Source organism: Muntiacus reevesi, chromosome 1, assembly GCF_963930625.1.
Source record: "Muntiacus reevesi chromosome 1, mMunRee1.1, whole genome shotgun sequence".
NCBI lineage: Eukaryota > Metazoa > Chordata > Mammalia > Artiodactyla > Cervidae > Muntiacus > Muntiacus reevesi.
This window is the reverse complement of record NC_089249.1, coordinates 97815780-97836912: the sequence shown is the minus strand read 5'-3', so window position 1 is coordinate 97836912 and position 21133 is coordinate 97815780. Positions and strand designations below refer to the sequence as shown.

At 37.1% G+C, this 21133-nt stretch overlaps 1 protein-coding gene across 10 annotated transcripts in view; it reads left to right on the top strand.

The window, feature by feature from the left end:
- Positions 1 to 21133, top strand: part of NTNG1 (netrin G1) — a 399049-nt gene that overhangs the window by 319735 nt on the left and 58181 nt on the right. For all 10 annotated transcript variants that reach the window (XR_010659492.1, XM_065907714.1, XM_065907703.1 and 7 more), the window contains exon 5: positions 2088 to 2114. Coding sequence is in view for 9 of the 10 variants with exons in the window: in XM_065907714.1 (XP_065763786.1) it covers positions 2088 to 2114 (27 nt within the window). In the remaining variant the exon portion in view is untranslated. The remainder of the gene's footprint in view (positions 1 to 2087; positions 2115 to 21133) is intronic.

Below are 21133 nucleotides of genomic sequence, written 5' to 3'. Positions count from 1 at the left end.
GCTCTCTATTGTGTCTGGCCAAACATCCTGAGAACTTTGCCTTGCATTATGCATGGCCCTCCACCTCCATGCAAGTTTGAAAACACTTGAAAAGTCTCTTCCTGCCATCCTAACTTCCATTCTCTTTGACGGATTACAAAAGCAAAGCAGTTCCTTGCAATGGAGCCGGATTTTCAATCATGGGGAAATTTGGAGCTTCTGCAATTGCTACTAAAATTATGATGCTGCCATCATATCTCACTCAACAGGGGATTTGCAAAGAAAGAAAAATAGGAAAGATTCAGTACCACGTCACTGTCAAAATGCGGCAAAGATAGTGTACTGAAATGTTGGGTCAGGAATCCAGCAGTCCTTTGCAGAAATCGCATGCAGCTTGAAATTCAGTTCAAACAAAGTAAAACATCAAAATGAAAGTTTAAGTTTCCAGTTTGGGTTGATCAGTGACCAGTAATTAAACTGAAACATCATAAGCTCTGTGCGTTTAAAATCAAGATACATTGAATGTATCTAATAGCTGAAAATGGGATTTCATTCCTTCCAGGTTTTTTTTAAACATGGTAAGCTTTAATTTCTCCTTCTCCCCTCCCTACTAAGAAATAGGAAAATAGCTCTCAGTTTTAAATAATACAAAGCTATAAACCTCTGAGTAAGGTACAGTGATTAGTTGAGATAAGCAGAGGGCAGTTGATCAAAGATTAAATACTAAAATAGAAATTTAATGATTCCTACATTTACCACCTGTTAGTACACTTTAGTGATGTGGAGAACAAGTCTGAACAGCTCATTAACAGCTATCATTTATTGACTGTGTACCATGTGTCAGACATTTTTATGGATTATCTCATTTCGATTCTCACAGCAGCCCTGTGCAGTAGATATTATTAGCCCTTTCAGATGAGGAAACAGGCGTAGAGAGGCTGGGAACTTACATGAAATCACCCAGCTAGTTAGTTGCAAAGCATGACTCTCACTAAGTTCTATCTTATTCCCAACTCATGCTCTCACCCACACCACTACCTGGATTTGGTGGAAAAGATATAAATCCTTGACTATTATTTATAGTGTCTATCATGGTGTTGCTTGTTTGATGAACCAACTAAATCAATAATAGTAATCATAGCAAAAATTGTTGATTATTGCACATACTACCTGCTCAATGCTTTGAGCATTTCAATTATATATAATACATATATTATATATTACATATATAATATATATATGTATATGTAATCCTTGCAACAACTCTAAGAGGTGGAAAACAGCCACAGAGAATATAAGCAACTTGTCCCAAAGTCTCAGTCAATGAGGGTAAGAGCAAAGCCTCAATCGGAGACAGCCTGGCTCTTGTGCCCCTGATCTTGACTAGGAGTTTTCATCTGGATACAACTAAACTCATGTCCACATTTATAACAGCTTCAGTCACATTCTGAAATGGTTCCACCACCTTAGCAGAGCTTGACAATGAAAGCAGAAGCTGAAAAATTGGTGAAGCCCATGGTCGATGTGAACACAGCCTCATGTATTCTTGAATTATTCTGCATTCTGCTCAATTTACTTTCTGTTAGAGAGTTTAATCCACATATCTGACGAGTAAAAGAGGATTGGAAATGATGGTTATATGTAGTTAATCAAATAAAACAACAAGTGACTTTCAGCTGCTAACACACGCATCTCAGCACGTTTAAAGAGATAGATGGCATTATGTAGATATATTTGCACAGGCATATATATTGTATACTTGGTGCTCAGTGCCCAGAACACAAGCCTAGTTTAGTGTCTGTTTTGAACCACATACAAATGTTCATTAACCTTATAGGTAGACACAAAATGTTCGATATCATGAAGCTGTCTTGAGCCAGCTGTTAAAGTTGAATGCTGATTTCCTGACTCTGTTGAGTTAAAGGAGTTCTAGAATAAGCAAAATGGTTACAGTGGTTGGATATATGTTTGGGTTTTTTTTGTGTTAATTTTCTGATGATATGAATGTTATCAAGTGTGTAAACTTCTGAGATTTTTATATGATGTTTAAGATATCCTTTACTAATAAATGTCTAACAGCTTTTCTTTATTGTTTTCTTTCTCTCCAGGTATCCCCAGTATTTCCAGTATTGGTAGTAAGTAAAAACAAAATAAAAAAAAAAAAATCACAAACCAAGTCTAGGCTAGCTTGGCTTTGTTGTTCAGCTCCTCAGATCTATTTTCCCAGTGTCCATTTCTGATGTAAGAGAGTATTTCCTTTGTGAATTGAATTGTTGTGTTTGTTCTCTGCACAGATATGGTGAGAGGACAGATAAAATAGTTATCTATGTAGAATTCCTCCATGAATATGGCAGTGCTACAGCTTTTCTGACTATTTTTGATGAAGGCTCCCTTTACAAAGGTGCAATTACTTACATAACTGTAACTCATTTAGCAAAAATATGAACAGTCCTATTTACCCATACTTAGTAACCAGCAAACAAATTGAACTGTCTCCCATAATTTGGGAAAGCAGAGAATGAATGCCAATGAATGCTTTAGGCATATTCGTTAGCCCAAAGAAATCACTATGAAACTAGGGAGAAGGAATTTTATTAATGCATTAAACTTTAGCCTTTGTGAAGGCCTGAAAGAGGTCGGTTTGTGATCATTAGTCTTTCTGGAGAAATGAAGGAAAGAAAATAATCAATATGTCCATTGCGCCCTCCTAAAATACAATGATCCATATTTTCCTGACTACTTAGGTTCAAGTTTGGTAGAGAAGGGATATAAAAAAATACATGCAAAGTTTAGGAATGGGGCTACTAGAAATTTCTGCAAGGAATGTATTAGTAGAGATATCATCATTTGAAAAGAGAAGTCTCTCTTCAACATTCTGTTGAACATTTCTGTAGTACCTTTACAAAGACATTCTATCAGATACCATGGGAGAGCCAGGCTGTAGCTCCCACTTTACATTTAAAACACTGACACCCCAACACCAAGCTTGAAATGCTCACTAAGGAAGTGCCCCATAACTTTTCAGAGCCAAATCTCACATATTTTTAAATATTGTTCCCTTTCTCTCTGGTGGTTAAAACCTTTGAATAGCTATTGAATAAGTGATTTGAAATAAAGTACTGAGGGAGCCAAGATTATGCACTGTAAGTGAAAAGAAACATTTTCACTAGAGTTTAACCTAGTCTTTGTCATAAATGCTGGGCCACAACAGGGCCATTTAAAAAGCAATATCCTCATAATTTGTATAAAATAACTTCCTGCCTCTTATAAATGCACAGTCAGGTCTTCCATTTTTTAAATCAACCCAGTTTACTTAAGCTTGTGAATATGACTACACACAGATTTATTAATCACTAGACATGTTAAATGCAATGAACATCAGCCACTTTGTAAATAGAAATAGAACTAGTGTTCACATTCATTTAGATACCAGCCTAATGCTGCAACTTCCTCTTTGTGATCTTGTTGAAATGACGTCAGTGCTACAAACTTGCAAGTGAAAACTTCAGTTCTAATAGTCTAATTTTTCTGCTGTAGTATCTCCCTTGGCATTTGCCTATCTACATAAATATGCCACAATGTGCTCCTTTCAGGCCTTGACAATTGTATTTGCACATGCATTTTGGAGCAAAAGGGAACCAAACAGAAGCAAGCTGAGACAGATAATTGAGGCTGCTGTGGTGATCTGACCTGTCAAAGGTTTCAGAAATGGATGAACGGAAAGTAGTTCTTTGGCGTTGGGGTGTGTTTCTGTTCCAAGTGTCAATCGTGTGTTGCATGGAATTTCTGAATGTTTTGCTCACTTGACATCTCATTTGGCCGCCTCCACCACATGCCCCATCTTTGAGCATCAGCAGATGTTGACCTTTTACACACTGAATCGGGAAATTCCAGTTTTGTTTTGCTTTGTTTTATTTTAAAATCAGTGGTGACCTGAAAGGATGCTTTGTTGTGCCTTTGGAAAATGTATTAACCTTTATTCAGGAAACTAGGAAAATTTAACTCCTTAATATCTAACCAAAACCCTCTAACAAGCAAAGTGATAGCTTTTTCTCTGTTTTCATGATGCCTCTGGCTGTTCTGCTAGGAGTGCAATGGGTGTTTCCTTAGATTTCTCAGGCAAAGGGTATAAGCACTTCCAGGGGTCACCCAGCATCACATATGGCTAGCTTGCTTATTGCCTGGCTTTAAGGTGAAGAGATTTGCCATAAAACCATCAAACACGATTTTATCTTCTAGCCTGCTTCAGTGGCATTTACACATTCCTTATAAGGACTTATGAGGTGTTCTCTCTGTGCACTGGTGGATTCCTTTACTCTCCAATGGGCAAGAATTCATGCATAGAAGACTCCCTGCCTGTTCAAGATGGCATAGAAATGGGCTTTTCAAGGTAGAAGCCAGAAAAGAGAGATCCGCTTGGATTTTCAACTAAGTTTGGGCATTTACCAAGGCTTTTCCCTTTATCCCAAGGAAGAAATGAATGAACGTAATTCCACCAAGTATATAGAAAGATGCCATGATAATAGATATAGCAATCATAATATTCCCATCATCAGGGACAATGAATGATGTATATTGTGACATAAATTATTGATATATGTAACCATAAGTTCACATACATTTGCTGTATACACAGTGATTAAAGATTTTGGAGGCCTGATACGTTTCAGTATAGATTTCAAACTGTCAACACCTATATTAAGGTTCAAATGCATGGACAGAGTGGTCATCCTTTCCGATCATCTGCTAAAAGTGATTTTGAAACAGATTTCCCATTAAGGTCATTTGTACCTGCTGTTGTCTATTAGGAAATAGATTTCCCAATCATCCCAAAGGTACTTGATTTAAAACTCAGTCATTTTGATGTGCTTTGGCTGTGGCTGAAAAATTATTGGTGATATTGTCAGCAATTAATGAGTCCCAAAATAAATCTGTAGCCATTTGAGCCTTTGAGCTCTGTTTTTTCTTACTTGATGCAGTAGTAATTCATTCAGGTTTCATTTTTTCAATGTAAAATGTATCATGCACTTATAAGTAAACATTCACAATTTTATCCAAGTGAATATTTGTTGATGCTGATGATCCAAATTAATATTTGATTTGGTGTGGGTGCAAGTGATAAACTAATCGCTATAACATGTATTATCTGATCTTTAGTCCTGAAAAGCAAGTGATTTCACAAATTATTCTAAACAGTATATTATAAAAAATGGTAATTAGAATAACAAGACTTGGCCTAATGTGCAAAGTAGCTTTGTGTGAGGGATTATCACCTAAAATGCAAGTGATGGAGGTTTAAGATAAAAATGTCAGAGGTTAAATAAAGGTAGATCATCCACTGAAAACTCATGTCAGGAAACACAACTTAAAAACTTGAAAAATTTTTAATAAAAAAAACCATTTCTTAGACTAGCAACAAAAGAAAAGATGTATGTTGACATCATGTTTTATAAAGTGTAAAATACTGATGGAAGCATTTGGCTGTCTCCTCCTCTTTAGCTATTCAATTTGAAATAACAATTTACTTAGGATAAATATTCCACTTTCCTGCTTTCTCTTATAGTGAGCATTGCCTTCATCACAGAGTTAAAAATTCATCTCTAATTTGATTTAATTGGTAGGACCATTAAAAATGGGAAGTGGTACCTGCAGGGATCCTTCAGCCTGTTGAGAAAGCTCAGAGATGTTTTCATACTTGAAAACATTTGATGCCAGTTGGAGACCTTATAAAAGTTGTTTTCCATACAGCATCCAAATATTTTTTGTTCAGTATCCATTTACTGTAGAAACCTGGACTGTGAGGAAAATAACAAGGTTAATCATTTCCACCACCCCCCCCCCCCCCGCCCAAGGGTTATTAGTAATCTTGTTCATGCTATCCAGAGAGCTGCAGTATTTGTTTGTTTTTGTCCCTTTTCTTTAATAGTTCTAAATCCCCCAAATAAAAGTTTCATTTGAATTGCCCTTTAGCTAATTAGGTTTTATATAATGAAGAAAAAAATTATCTGACCAGAGAGGCTATATGGCAGATTGTATGGTGTGCTACATTAATTTTGATCTGTTTGCTGATGTTCTAGAAGGAAAGCTAAGGTCCCAGGTGAAATACCTTTGGGACTTTATTATATCATGTATCCAGTATTCTCATCACAGATCCATTTCATATTTGTGTAACTAGCATTTCGCATTCATGAAACCTTTGTGGTTATCCTAAAATTGAATGAACATTAGGACATAGCTGTTTCTTTATTCTTGAATAAATTAAAGATTCCAATGATGCAGGGGGTGGGGGAGTAGCCCCTACCTTTAAAAAAATCTGAGAAGTTTAGTCATCTTTAGCAAACAGCAGTTGCCTACCTTGATCAGATTTGACTTCTTTTATATATTAGCCTTTTCCCAGATGTCTTTAGAATGCCAAGCCACTTTTTAAGTGTGAGCTGATATCTGTACCTTTGCTGTTATCTCTTTGTGGGGGCATCTGAAAATTCCTAGCTTAAGCAAAGATTTGCCAAGATCTCTGAAAGGGCCTATAACAAACCTTCTCAAACATGTAACTGTGAACTAAAAGTATCACCAAAGTCTTCTTGGAATATCAGTAGGGAGCTAACTGTTCCACTTCCTGGGAGATGTCCCCACATATGTACAGGATTCCATTTTGGAGACTCTCAGGCTCAAAGTGTCCGGGTAACTTGTCAAATATAATATGGCCAAGAAGGCCTGTCTGACTCCAAAGGCTGTGCTGGTAACGTTATACCAAATGGAAGAGGTTAGAAAGAAAGTTTCTATATTTATTGACTCCTACCTCAGACTCTTTCCAATCTAATACATTGACCCGTTTCTGTGTGGGAAATTTTAGTGTTCAGAAGAAAAACAGAAGTTCATTTTCTGATACCTTACTGTGTGATCAACAGAAACTACGTTAAAATGAGCTTCCTCTACCACCATCCATGATAAACATCCTCAAAAAGCTGAGGAAGAGGGGAGATGTGAGATGTTATTCATAGAACATGGGATAGTTCATGAAGTTTAGCTATGCATGTTGTGAAACATGCTTGTACATAGTCTTATGACAGTAAAAAATCCAATTTTTTTTTTATTGACACAGCTGCTTAAAACAAGCAAACACAATTCTGGGTGTCATCGCGAGGAGAGACTTACCATTATCACATTAAACTTTTGTCTTCCCCAGCAGGTTAATGACGCTGTGTTCCTGAGAGTAGGCAGCTTACTGTAAAGATGGTGAAATTACTCCAAGGCCCTAGGGGTTCTTTATGAAGAGCTTTAGGTTTTCTATGGATTTCTTTATAGACATCAATAATGTTTCCAAAACTCACTGAGGAACAAGAGCAATAACTGTATAAATCCAAGGGCACCCGTGACTCTGTCTCCACCCGGTGTTTTCCTCATACACTCCTGGAAGAAGAATGTTCAATGAAGGCTCACTGACGTCCTCTCGAGCAGTGGCTTTTCATATCCATCGTGGCACCCTGCTTCCCACCATATTTTAGAACCAAATATTAAGTAAAAATTACTGTTTTTAGGAAAATTGAAGAGCACTCATACAACATCATCATTTTATAGGCAAGGCAACTAAGGCTTAATTGAATTGTCAAAGTCATCTGGATAGTAGCCAAGGCAGGATTCTAGCTCAACGTTCACTTTCCAATCTAGAATTCATTCACCTTCTCATTTAATTAAATGACTAATGTATTAAATACTACACAGTAGACTATTCTAAGGGGAAAAGTACATGGAAAAGCATAGTCACAATTTACTCAGGTTTTAAAAGGTTTCCACAAAATGAGTTGGAAGCTGCCTGTGATTCATGCTAAGTGGGTACATGTAAGATAGAAGGCGGTAGCTTTCTGATGTAAATGAAGTGTTTTTAACCTTCTGGTTCAAGCTTGCCTTTCAGCTTGATTCACTGTGGTGTCAGCAATAGATGGCCAAGTTTAGTAATTCTAACCTAGTTCTCTCCAACTTACAGTGCCGAGATTTCCTTGGGGCACAAAGAAGAAAAATTTTCTTCCAAAGTCTCATTTTTATAACTAGAATCTCAGTTTTTCTGACTCATTAAAGTGCCACAAACCAAATTGTCATGTAAGAGTTTTCTGAGTCTCCTTAATGGGAAAAAAAAAAGGAAATTCATGCAATATATATTTGATTAATAGGCTAAACTGATGTGCTCCTAAATTTAAAGGAACCCGGAAATTTACATCTTATCTTTGTGTTAACAATAAAACCTTTCTCACAGTATTCCAAAATAATTTCTGTTGCTTTCTGGACAATAGTGTTAATCAATGTAGGCCCTAGAACCAGATTATTCCCTAAAGTAAGTTGTATCTTAAATCAACTTTTTTATATATCTGAATCACTTGCTTTGGGAACTATTAAGGTTACAAGAAATAGTGGAAGCACATTATAACCCCTACTTCAGTTTAGTAAGGACTGTTTATGCTACAATAATTTTCTATTACAACAGCAACCTTAAATAGAATAATAAGAGCTAACACAACATTGAAAATCAACTATGTGTGTGCTCAGTTGCATCCAACTCTTGGTGACCCCATGGACCTCCATTCTCCTCTGTCCATGGACTTTTCCAGGCAAGAATTCGGAAGCTGGTTGCCATTTCCTACTCCAGGGGATCTTCTCGACCCAGGGATTGAACCTGCATCTCTGGTGTCTCTTGCATTGGCCAGCAGGTTCTTTACCACTGTGCCACCTGGGAAGCCCTGTGCTTCAACTATACTTCAATTTAAAAAAAAAAAGCCAACATTTCTTCAATGCTCACTACAATTACAAGCAAATATTAACTTATTCAGCCTTGACAACAACCAGCAGGTAGTGTCATTATTCTATTTTACATATAAGAAAGCTTAGACACAGAGAAGTTAAGAAACTTGTCCGAGTGATAAAACTCGGATTTAAATCCAGTCCAAGTTCTGTTTACATGCAACATATCTTAAATAAATTTACCCTCAATAGATATTGCCTAGGCTTCCCAAAGATGTAATTTGAAAATTTAGCAATGGCGATAGAGTAATAGTATATGATGGGCATTTCAGATATTCTTTTTCTTTGTAAAGGGGATAGTTTTGGAGTATGAAATCTTTGGTCTCCATATTCACCAAGCTAAAGTCTTTTGAGATCATCAAGACATGTTTAGTCCATTTTTCCAGGTTTGTGGGATCAGGATCCTTGAGAACCAGGGATTTCTGTAAGAGGCTATTTTTGAAGGCTTGGCCATCTACAATCCCATTGGACACATATGATGATCCTTACCCTTACCTCAGTAGTAATTTCTCAACTCCAGAGTGGGTTCCACTATGACAGTCACAGGTCCACAGTTACAATGCGTAGCAATAATTTTTCCTTCCACACAAGGGAGTCTTAATCCCCTAAATCCCCTAGATTATACAAAGAACATGTACTTCATTCCAACGGGTTTTATCCTCCCATGAATTTCAGCGTGACACTGCTAGGTCATAAAAGAGCCACTGGAGCGATAGAACTTAATGGCTGAGAGAAAACATAGACATCTTTTAGTCCAGCACCTTTACCTTACAGATAAGGAAATTGAAGTCCAGGGAATTAACTGCCTGACAACTACTTAACAGAACTGGGACCAGATCCTTTAACTTCTGATTCCTAGTAATTTTTGCCTTGCAACATACTAACACTTTGAGACCTTCATATGGACACAAAGATACTGCTTAGTAAATTCATGAAAGAATGAAATTTCAAAATTCTGCAATAGTTCACCTGGAGTTAACCAATGCTTTTGATGTATTATAATGTTTTTTCTGTTTGCAATCTCTTAACTATTTGAAATCAGTGGCCACTGGCTAAAAATTCTCAGAGGCTTCATGTTATGCAAGGACTTTTATTAGAATTGAATATGATAACATAGAATTTGTCTTAATTATACAGATAACGTACCCTCCAATGTGCCTAATTTACTTCTTGGAATTAAACATGTTAGTAATATTGATTGAATGTTTATATGTGCCAGGATCTTTGAGTAACAAGAGTAGCCAAATAGTAACTGGCTGATTTAAAGTTTTCTCACTTGGTTTTGCAGTTATAAGACAAAATAAAAATTCAAAATTTTAAGATGAGATATTACATTTAAAAATTCTATGATGACCAAATATTAAAACATATAAGTACAGACAGTAACATGCTATAGGAGTTAGGGGTTCACACATTTCAATATTTCTTTTCAAGACATTTTTCCTCCCAAGGAAAAGATATCACACATAAAATTTTGTTCCACTAGAGATATGTATAGATTAGATTAGGATTTCTAAGTGAATGCTGGTGGTTGTGAGTTTTAATTTTTCAGAAAGTTTAGGCATCCCACCCAGTGAAAATCATTTGGAAAAAAAAGTCTGTATTTTCAAGAAAATAGAAAAGCTACACTCTCCTCTCCCCCAAGAAACTATCATAAGTACATAATACAGAAGAAAATTACCTTCTAGGTAGGGATCAGATTGTAACTGAGGTGTCTCTCTTGATAATTTCATACAGGTCAAGCAGTTAACAATTCTAAAGTAGAATCACCTACATTAGTTTTTTATATATGTAGGAAGATCCTCAATATGGACCTCAGTATACTACAGGAAAATCATAAAAGAGTATAAATATACTACAATATTGTAAAGTAATTAGCCTCCAACTAATAAAAGTAAATGGAAAAAAAAAAAAGAAAAATGAAAGTGAAACTGAAGTTGCTCAATCGGGTCCAACTCTTTGCAACCCCGTGGACTGTAGCCCACCAGGTTCCTCCGTCCATGGGATTCTCCAGGCAAGAATGCTGGAGTGGGTTGCCATTTCCTTCTCCAGGAGATCATCCCAACCCAGGGATTGAACCCAGGTCTCCCGCATTGGAGGCAGATGCTTTAACCTCTGAGCCACCAGGGAAGCCCAATGTAAAATATAGGCATAAACAAATATTTATTATATTAGAATATGGAATAGAGCTTAATTTATAAAGTTAATTTTCAAAACTCACTTCTAAATTGGTTTAGTATAAATTTTGTCTTCACTTAAAATTTCTTGGCAGAGCTTATTAGCAAAATGATTAATTATAGTATTACTTTCACTTCATCAAGTAAACCAAGCCACTGAATACTTAACGTTAGACTTGCAAGCATCACCCCCACATATGACCTATATTTACCTCTCCTAGAGAAAAAGATGGAGAAAACCATTTCAGAGAACTAAATGGTTCCTAATTTGATGCTAATAATATACATAAATATATTTTCTATATAAAACTATAACAGTGATTTGAAATTTTTTCTAAATAAACAATTTCTAAAAATCACTTGTTTTTCAAAATGACTATCACAGTTCAAGTAGGCTTGTGCTGTTAATTCCATTTCTCCCCATCACCAAAGTACTCACATGGAAAGTAATATTCAGTCAATAACTTGCATATCTTGCCTACATATTACCAAATATCTATTTATTTAGTAACACCTACAGATGTGGAAAATTATTGCATTCTTTTTTCATAATTTCAGAATTCATAAATTTTGAAGATACAGCAATATCTAGCCCTTTGCCTTTACATGTATATAACATACACACAGAGCAACAGTAGATCAGCTTTTCTAATGTTAAAAAGCCAAAGTTATAGTGAAAGTTCCATGTCTTGCAAGAATGTTATTCACTATAATCTAATTATGGAGGAAACAGTCTGATAATACCTGTTTACAGTAGCCTAGCCACTTGATATCAATTACTCAGTTATTAAATATTTACTGAGGCCTTCTGGAAGGCTTTGCCCTTCCTCAAAGAGATTCAATTTAATTACAGAGACAAGAAATAGACATAAAATTTAAAGTAGCAATATTAAAACTTCTGCATATCCACATATCCATGAAAAATAAGGAACACAGGAGGTCACATGCTATAGGAGTTTAGAGGCAAGAACTCTCCTTGTGGACTTGGATGGTCTCAAAGGACCACACTAGAAATGTAGTTTTGAACTGATCTCAGTGAATGGCTGATTGTAGAGTCATGCAATGGCTGCTTTAATAGTAATACTCTATGTACCTTAGCAGTAATAGTTTTAAAGCACTCAATCCTAAATCTGGCTATTTTCCTGCTTTTCCAGATTCATTTCCTTTAAACATGGGCGAATATTTGAAAAATATAACATTAATTCTAAAGTTAACAATGTTTATAATTATTTCTGGACTGGAACCAAAAACTTTAGAAATATGTTTTCAGTTAAAAACATCATGAAAACATATACACACCCATACATACAAACCTGAGATATGATCAGAATACCTTGGTCTATTCTCCTTAAGCCAGAATCACCAGTAATCCTTCTCTTTCTTTCTCTGAGAAATTGCATAAAAACAAATAGGAAATAAATCCACTTCTTTGCAGAGATAATGGCTCACACTTAAAACATACCCTGAAGAATCTCTCCTGAAGACTAATGTAACCAACTGATATCTGTAAATATAAATTGCAGAGAATGGAATTCTCAAGTGAGAAATTATTTCTTTCCCGTTATCTTCCAGTTTCAGGCAGCAGCTTTATATAATGATTTGGATTGCTGAAGTCCCTATTTAGTTATTTGAAAGAACACTCTACTTTATTACAAAAGTTAACGTATATAGCTTTGTTAGGGAACGGGCTATATATTTAATGTCCATTCAATGTTTTGGGAATCATCAATTGCTTGCTTTTGTCTGGTGTGGGAGTCATGTTGTGTTAAGTGCATCACAGCCAAGTTAAAAAGCAGATGTGTGGTTTGTGTCTTTGTCCATTTAGTTTTCTGTTTAAACCAAAGGGCATTATAGCTGAATATAACAAACCCTGATTTTTCCTGATGCGTGCAGATCCTCCAAAGTTTAATAGGAAATGGCCGAATATTTCTTCCCTTGAGGTTTCTAACCCAAAACAAGGTAGGAGCATGTCAAATTCCTACTGATATAAAATCCCACATGTTTAGGGGGAAAATCCCATATTCTGGTTTTTTTTTAAGCACTAAATAAGAGCATTATCACCAATGCCTTGCCTTTGAAAGAATCATAATTCAAATATTTTTTTCTAATATGGAGTGTCCCAGAAATATTATAGCAAAAAGTGTAGAAAAGATTAGATGCCACAGAAGCTATAAGACCTTTATCAAGTTTACATTGAATGTCAGCCAGTCCCAAAAGAAGTCTAGTATTTGGTTGCCATCACAGTGGGAAGTGTAAATAATACATCTTAAAAACTTTTGAGTGGCACAGGTGTCCTTCCACTGTCTCCCTTTTGCTTTGCTTAAGTAAACACTGGTAGTTTAGTTGTATTGAGGGTCAGGAAAAATAGGTAAAGGCAGTTCTGCAACCCCTAAGAGACCTGTTTTGTTGTTTTTTTAAACTATGGTTCCATATTGACTGACAGGAATTTGGATCTCTTTCTCTCCCCCTCTGCTCCGCCCCTTCCCTTCTACATCATAGTATATTTTCTCTGGCGAGGCTTTTCCTCTTTTAATCCTGTATCAATTAATAATTTCTGTTAGGATTAAGAACAACCTGTTTTCTTTCTGTCCTTAGAGCAGTAATTATTTTCTGACTTCTAACATCATAAATAAATAAATAAAGGAAACCGAAGCCAGCAGTGTGATTACACAGGAAGAAATAGAACCTTTAAAAATTAGCCAATCAAATGCATAAGATGCAGTGTAATGTTAAAATTACATTAACATCTAGCCTATAGATATATATAGACATGTATAAATAGTTCATATTAATAGAAAGTTGTCTTCTTTTGCGTCCTTCTCACACACACACAAAAAAGGCACATCTTTGGCTTCTACCTTCCTTCGTTATATACAGGATGTTCCTTTTAAGCTCTAATGAATACAGATGGAAGAGGAAATGAGCAAAAGGAGGAACCAGGAAATAGCTGCTAAGCAAAACAAAATATATTAGCAATTTGTTGAGGAGTCAAATTGGAAGGGCTGCTTTTTCAGTCCTTGATCAGAGTGATGAAATCAAGACTGTCCTAGATACATATATTACTAGCAAATAGAATTATCTTAATCATCTGCTCCAAATGATTTTTTTCAAGTTTCTACATGCGTATGTGGAAGAAGAAATACAGATCAAGCTCACCCCATTAGTATAATTCTACGAAGACTGTGGGGAGGTTTAGTGGCATTGTTCCTTGGCAAGTTCAATGAGAGCATCTTCAGTGAAATGTCACTTAGTATTTCCCATTGAATTTCATAGCTCAACAAATTATACAAGACAGGATCTAAGACTTAACACTTCACAGTGAGTTTTCTGCTGAACAAGATTATGCATTGTTCAAAACTTGAGTTTTGTGCTGAACAAGATATGCATTGTTCAAAACTTGAAAGAGACCCTTTTATTATTTTTGCTATATTTTCTGAGTGTCACAAGACTAAAAGCTTTCAGAAATAATCTTTAGTTAATACTAGTTGCAGTTTTTTAGAATGTAGATAATGAGTTCAAATAAATTTATTTGAGAGGTGCACAGTTGAATACAGTGCTTGAACTTGAAATTTTAGCCAAAGGTGTACTTTCTGTCAGAGGTCAGTTCTGTGCAGATGTAATTTATCTGGTCAACATCTGCAGAAAGCATCCAGCTCTATCCTGTTTTTGCTACTTTCACAAGCGACTCTTCATGAATAACTGAAAAAGAAAAGTGGGCAAACTGAAAAATTCCTGCCAATAACAAACCGGTATCATAAGAGTAACAAATGTTAGGGAAAGACTACATTTCTGAAAGACAGATTCCAATTGACTCTGAGGCTGAGATCCAGGATCTGCTAGATGGTTGACCATTGTAACTGTTCTGTGATGTCTAATCAGTTCAGCAAAAGTAATCTAACTGGTTTATATGCAGATGGGCTACTGCACAGAGAGAAAGACATGGTGAGTTGAGTTAATGATGTTACTAATTAATTAAACAACACAACTACTATTTTAAGAGAAAGACAATAGAGGATCCTAATATCCATAATGTTATTGACATAATCTGCATAACTGGATTATTGATTTAAATGGTAATTCTTTTTGCATCTGAAAATAAATCTTCCATACTTTATTACTGACAAAGTCAAACCATTTTCAGCCAAATACAAGCTTTGTCTGTGATCAAAATAAACTCCCAGAGGCAACAAATACAAACAGTATCTTCATTTAGGGCTACTTTTCAAGTGGGTTGATGATAAGTAATTACAATTTGAACATTTCACTGTTGTTTCTAATGTGCTGTTCATTCTTTTAAACCTATCCAGTTGCTCCCAAATTAGCTTTGTCAACAGTTTCTTCTGTTCAAGTTGCAAACCACAAGAGAGGTAGGAATTCTTGGATTCATACAGTGATTTCATGGTGTTATGTGTTGTGAAACATTGCACTGTATGAATCTGGAATATCTGTGAAGTGTACCCATCAGCTTATTGGTGAGGCATGTTGATTGATAATGATCAATGCATCAAATAGTACTGAGTACTGTCATGAGGGGAAAAAAAGCTTCACATGAAAATTTGACTGCTGCAAATTTAAAATGCTGCAATATTTGTTTTCTGAAAGATTAATGTGCGAATCAGAATTATAACACTTTAGGTTCCTGTTTCGAACATGAATGTTAGAGCTATTAACATTGTTACTCATTTGCATTGAAAATAAGGAAACTCACAGTGAGTTTCAAGGATGCTTTTCATGAGAACAGAATGGTAGGTTCATGTACGGTGCCCATTTGACAAATGAAATACCTTGGAATTTCCACTTCCCAACATTGTTTGAATGGAATTTGAACAAATACCAGTGAAGAGCTACACTGGATTTAACGTTGATTATGACCCAAAAATAATAGTTACGTTACTTTCTTCAAATGAAAGCGAGCAGAATCTCATCTGTGACTCATGAATGGCCCATTCCAGCTGGCATCTGTCATCACATCTTCACAGACTGAAGATTTTTCAGGAAACATAAGCAAGACTCCTGTTTTTATTTCACCATTTTCCTTTAAATGTCCTATGTGACAGGTGTCTTGTTTTCCATCCTTGACTGTTGGGTACATGTCATGTTTCTTTTGGGGGGAGGTTGTTGTTTTTGTTTTTCATAAAACATCTCTTACAAAGAAATATATTTGAACAATATATGAATTTGATTTGACCCACTTGGTGAAAATGATAATAGCTTCCCTATTCCTTACTGAAAAGAGTCAAATCATTTTCCAGATTTTAATCAACTTGAACTGGTCCTGCTGTGGCATATACAGTGAAGGATGAAGCTGGTCAGAAGATGGGAAAGGGAAACTGACAGGATTTAAACCATGTCTGAAACTTTCCTCACAATGTGCTTTTACATAGCAAACACTGACGGTGCCCTTTTGAGAGGAATCCAGATGACTTTGAAATTTGGAGAACTAAGTTCTTCAGGAATAGAGCAGCCGCAGCTTGATAGGTTGTCAAGCCTATCTGGGCATATGTGTGCATTGCACACTGCAGTCATTGACACCGTGGTGGTGATGCCACTCCTTACCTGTGGCAGGCGGACCTACAGGGAAACCAAGGAGGTGTAGGAGAAAGGAACCGTTAGAACCTTTGCAGAACCCTTCTCTTTTCTGTCATGTCAAAGACTGCACATGCCAGAGGCCTCTTGACCGGAAATTTGACCCTGCATGATTGAATCTCTAGTTTCTTGGGCAACACAGCACTCATGAGATCTGAACACATCTCCACAGGCCACAAGAAGCCAGCTAGTGAATTAGAGATATCATAGACTAATCCACACTGTTATCAAATAATATATGTGGAAGGGCTTCAAAAGTTACCTAAGGTTGCAAGACAGGTTTGGGGGTGAGGTAGGGACCAGGAAAATGCTGCAGCCACTTTATTCCCATGCCTGGGGGTAGCCCCTGGAGACTTGGTGACTCTGCTAATGCAGTGAAGGGAAAACGCTCTTTAAGAATTATAATTCTTTCACCTTCTATTTATCTAAAGTCTTTTCCCAAAATCCTCTCCTTTTGAGTGACTAAAATTAATTTTCACCAGCTCTGACTTTGCATAAGCTTTCCTCACTTGGCCCCGAAATTAATACATAAACCTACCTGTGCCACATTCAGGGTACATTATCTTATATTCTGTGGTGTATCTTGTGTTACAGTACATAGGTAAAATAAGATTGGAATTGGAGGAAACATGGGGAATAGTAAGAAAGAAGAGACCAAGACATTTAATCCTCTTCCTAGTCTTAATATTCTTTTTCTTTCATTCTTTCTCTTTAACCTTTTTTTCTGTAACTTTTACCTACTGAGGCCTTCCCCAGCCAATTTCAGTCAGAAAGTCTTTAAGCCTTAGAAGAGATCTGGTTCTCTCCTAATCTTTGACAACTTTGAACTCCTTCTACTGAAACACTGCTGGCTTTTATGGCTCTTAACTAGCCAGTTCTTAGGGCTTCCTGGGTGGCTTAGCGGTAAAGAATCCATCTGCAATGCAGGAGTCACAGGAGATGCAGGTTCGGTCCTTTGGTCAGGAAGATCCCCTGGAGCAGGGCATGGCAACCCACTCCTGTATTCTTGCCTGAAGAATCCCATGCACAGAGGAGCCTGGGGAACTATAGTCCACAGGGTCACAAAGAGTCAGACATGACTGAAACAACTTATAATGCACGCATCAGCCAATTCTTAAGTAACATATCATCGCAACTGCCTTATATGATGTCATGTATGTCAGATGGGGGGTTTGCTCCCCCAGGGATTCTTGGTTGTCACAGCTTGGGAGTTGCTATTGCCTCTCGTAGGTAGAGGTCAGGAATGCTTCAGAATAGCCTACATTTAGGAAAACCAAGGATGATTTGCCCCAGATGTCAGTAGTGCTGAGGTTGAGAAGCTCAGCGCCATACTCTTCAGGCCTGGGCCTCATTCTTGTTGTCCCCTGGTATAAGGTGGTTCTCGATCAAAATGCATTGCTATGCCACACTATGCAAATGTTTTAGCTTGTCTGCATAACAGTAGTCAAAACATACCTGAAAAATAAAGTAGACTCTGCAGTGTGATTTGAGATTGAAAAGCTGTGTAAAACCATAGCAATTTTTTTTGAGAATTTCCTTTTTCCTACTGAAATTGATCTGTATAGACATATAGTCAACTCTCAGCTACAATATTTACTAACTCAGTTACAGCTTGATATGTGAGTGCTGTTTTTCTCAACTCTTTAATATATGGAATATAGCCAGACTTTTATGGCATCTAAAATGAATTTAAGCATAACTTTCGTCTGTGTCTTCCTCTGTTTTCCAAAAGAAGATGCCTCAGGATCCTCACTGATTCATTGACTCATTGATTCATTCATTCAACATATTTTGAGTACTTAGTATATGCTCGGCGATATGTTGAGTTCTGTTTACATCTGTGAACAAAATGGACACACTCTGCACGTGTGTATTTACATTCAAAATATAGGGGAGAAATTTTTAACATAATTTTCAGATACTCTGCTGCTGCTAAGTCGCTTCAGTCGTGTCCGACTCTGTGTGACCCCGTAGACAGCAGCCCACCAGGCTCCTCCGTCCCTGGGATTCTTTAGGCAAGAACACTGGAGTGGGTTGCCATTTCCTTCTCCAATGCATGAAAGTGAAAAGTGAAGGTGAAGTCGCTCAGTCATGTCTGACTCTTAGCGACCCCATGGACTGCAGCCCACCAGGCTCCTCCGTCCATGGGATTTTCCAGGCAAGAGTACTGGAGTGGGGTGCCATTGCCTTCTCCTTCAGATACTCTAAATACTCCAAAAATTTAAATAGGAGGAGGGGGAGATTAATGTGTTTGAGTCAGGGACTGTTATTTCAGATAGAGTGTCACAGAATTTTCTCTGAGCAGAGACCTAAAAACAAAGTGAGGCAGCAATTCACAGGGAAGTCTGGGGGAGGAGTGGGCCAGACAGAGGTAACAGCAAGTGCAAAGGCCCTGGGGAAGTGCTTGGCATGTTTGCAGAGCAACACAGAGGCATTGTACAGTGAGCGAGGAGGAGTGTGACAGTAGTGAATCCCTGGGAAGCCAGGGGCCGTATCAACTGGGAATAAATGAACTGAAATTCTGCCTTTTATTCTGAATGAGGCAGGAAGTCATTAGGATTAGGGCAAAGGGATGTCATGACCTAATTTAAGTTTGGAAAGAGATACTTTGACTGCTGTGTGGGGGAGACCATCACATGGATGGAAGCCAGGAAAGCGGTTTAAGAACAACAGCAGTAATCCAAGTACTAAGGATGAGACGGTGAGATGTAGAATGTATTTTAAAAGAGTAGTCAAGAGGATCTGCTGATAAAAGAGTAGTCAAGAGGATCAGCTGATTGGTTGGTTATTGGTGGGGGGTGGGGAAGGGAATTAGAAAAAGATTGGTGTCAAGAACAACTCCAGGAATTTTGATCAAAGCAATTGGTGGAATGGAGTTGTCATCTATCAAGATATAGGGCTGGCTGCTTATGTAAGTAGCAGATTTGGGAAAGATAGCCTATAAGCTCAGTTTTGAACATGTTAAAATTGAGATATCTGTTAATGTGTTAAGTGGAGACATTAAGAAGGCAGTTGCATATATCAGTTTGGATGAAGTCTCACCAACTAACTGGGAAGTTGGTCTAGGCTGGAAGTAACTATTTTGGAAAAGTCATGTGGCACAGTGGTGAAGAATCTGCCTGCCAATGCAGGAGAAGCAGGTTTGATCCCTGGGTCGGAAAGATCCCCTGGAGTAGGAAATGACAACCCACTCCAGTGTTCTTGCCCGGAAAATACCATGAACAGAGGAGCCTGAAGAGCTACAGTCCATGGCATCACAAAGAGTCAGACAGGACTGAGCAACTAAGCATGCACAGACACACAGAGTATATTGATGCTTCATAAAGTTTTGAGGCTGGGTAAAAAAACCCTAGCTCCGGGTTAACCTAAAGAGCAAATAGGTACAAGGTTTGAGCCCTCAGACATTTGAGAAGATACAAGAAAATACAGAAGTGGGGAAAAAGCAGTGATAGGTGGGGAAGGAAGTGAACCAAGAAGAGAGTGGTGTCCCAGAAGCCCCCTGATTCAGAAAGGGTTGCCAGAAAGTCCTTGGGGCCCTATTGAAGTTCATGGTCGTGAAGTTAAAGTGAGACTTGTTCCGAAATAGTTGGAAAGAGGCCCAGCCACATTTAACTGCTGAGGTATAGACATTGAGAAGTAGAGGGTTGAATTTAACTAGGATCAGATTTTCCCAGGAGTCTGTAATTGAGGGTGGGAATTTGGGGATGAGGAAGATGAGACTATATAAAAGGAAGTGATTATAAGGATGGGCCATGTACTCTATACTTTGTTAAAAAATAAGGGGGAGGGAATGAAATGGTGGGTAAGTGAATTAGAGGACCAACGAATTATGGACTATTAATATCATCCCTCTGGATCCTAATAAGATCGTGCAGCTCTAACTGTATCATTAATGATCATTCATGGATTCTGTGTCTGTGTGAAAAGACTAGTTCCTAAAGAATGGGAAATTAACAGAAAACTGAAAAGTAATATAGAAGTTTAATAATTACATTTGAAATGTCTTGAATTCATACAGTGCTCTGGTGTTTTTCAAATCCCTTTCAAATGTCTTTTTCTCATTTTGTATTCTCAAGTATATCATGGCCAGAGAAGACAGATTTATCAAAGTCTCAGAAGAACCTTAGAAGTTTTAAAGGGATAAAGTCACTATTAGCTTGTTTCTTAGATTCTAAAGATATTTAAAATATACACATATGTTCTGAAACAGGCTTATAATATTGAGTGTTTAGCTGTGTGCGGTTTTGTATATAAATTATTTGTATAGTTTATATTATTTAAATCTCCTGTCAAAATTGATAAATTGGTTTTCAAATGAGACCCAGAAACAAATAGTTAATGTCACATAAATGCATATTGTTTATTACATTCAAAGAACAGTAGGTAACAGTGAGTTTCTAATATGGATTGGGTCTTTATTGAACTTGAATGTCTGCAGACGTGTTTTGGGGTTTTTTTGTGGATAAAGCTTTGTCAGGTGAAGCCCAGCATTTAGTGTTGGCTGCTGGGCAGATCTTATCCAGAAAGGAACCATGTTATGAAACTTCTCCAGCCCTGTTCTCTCCCGTTCCCCCATGTCGTGTCTTTGCACACTCTAT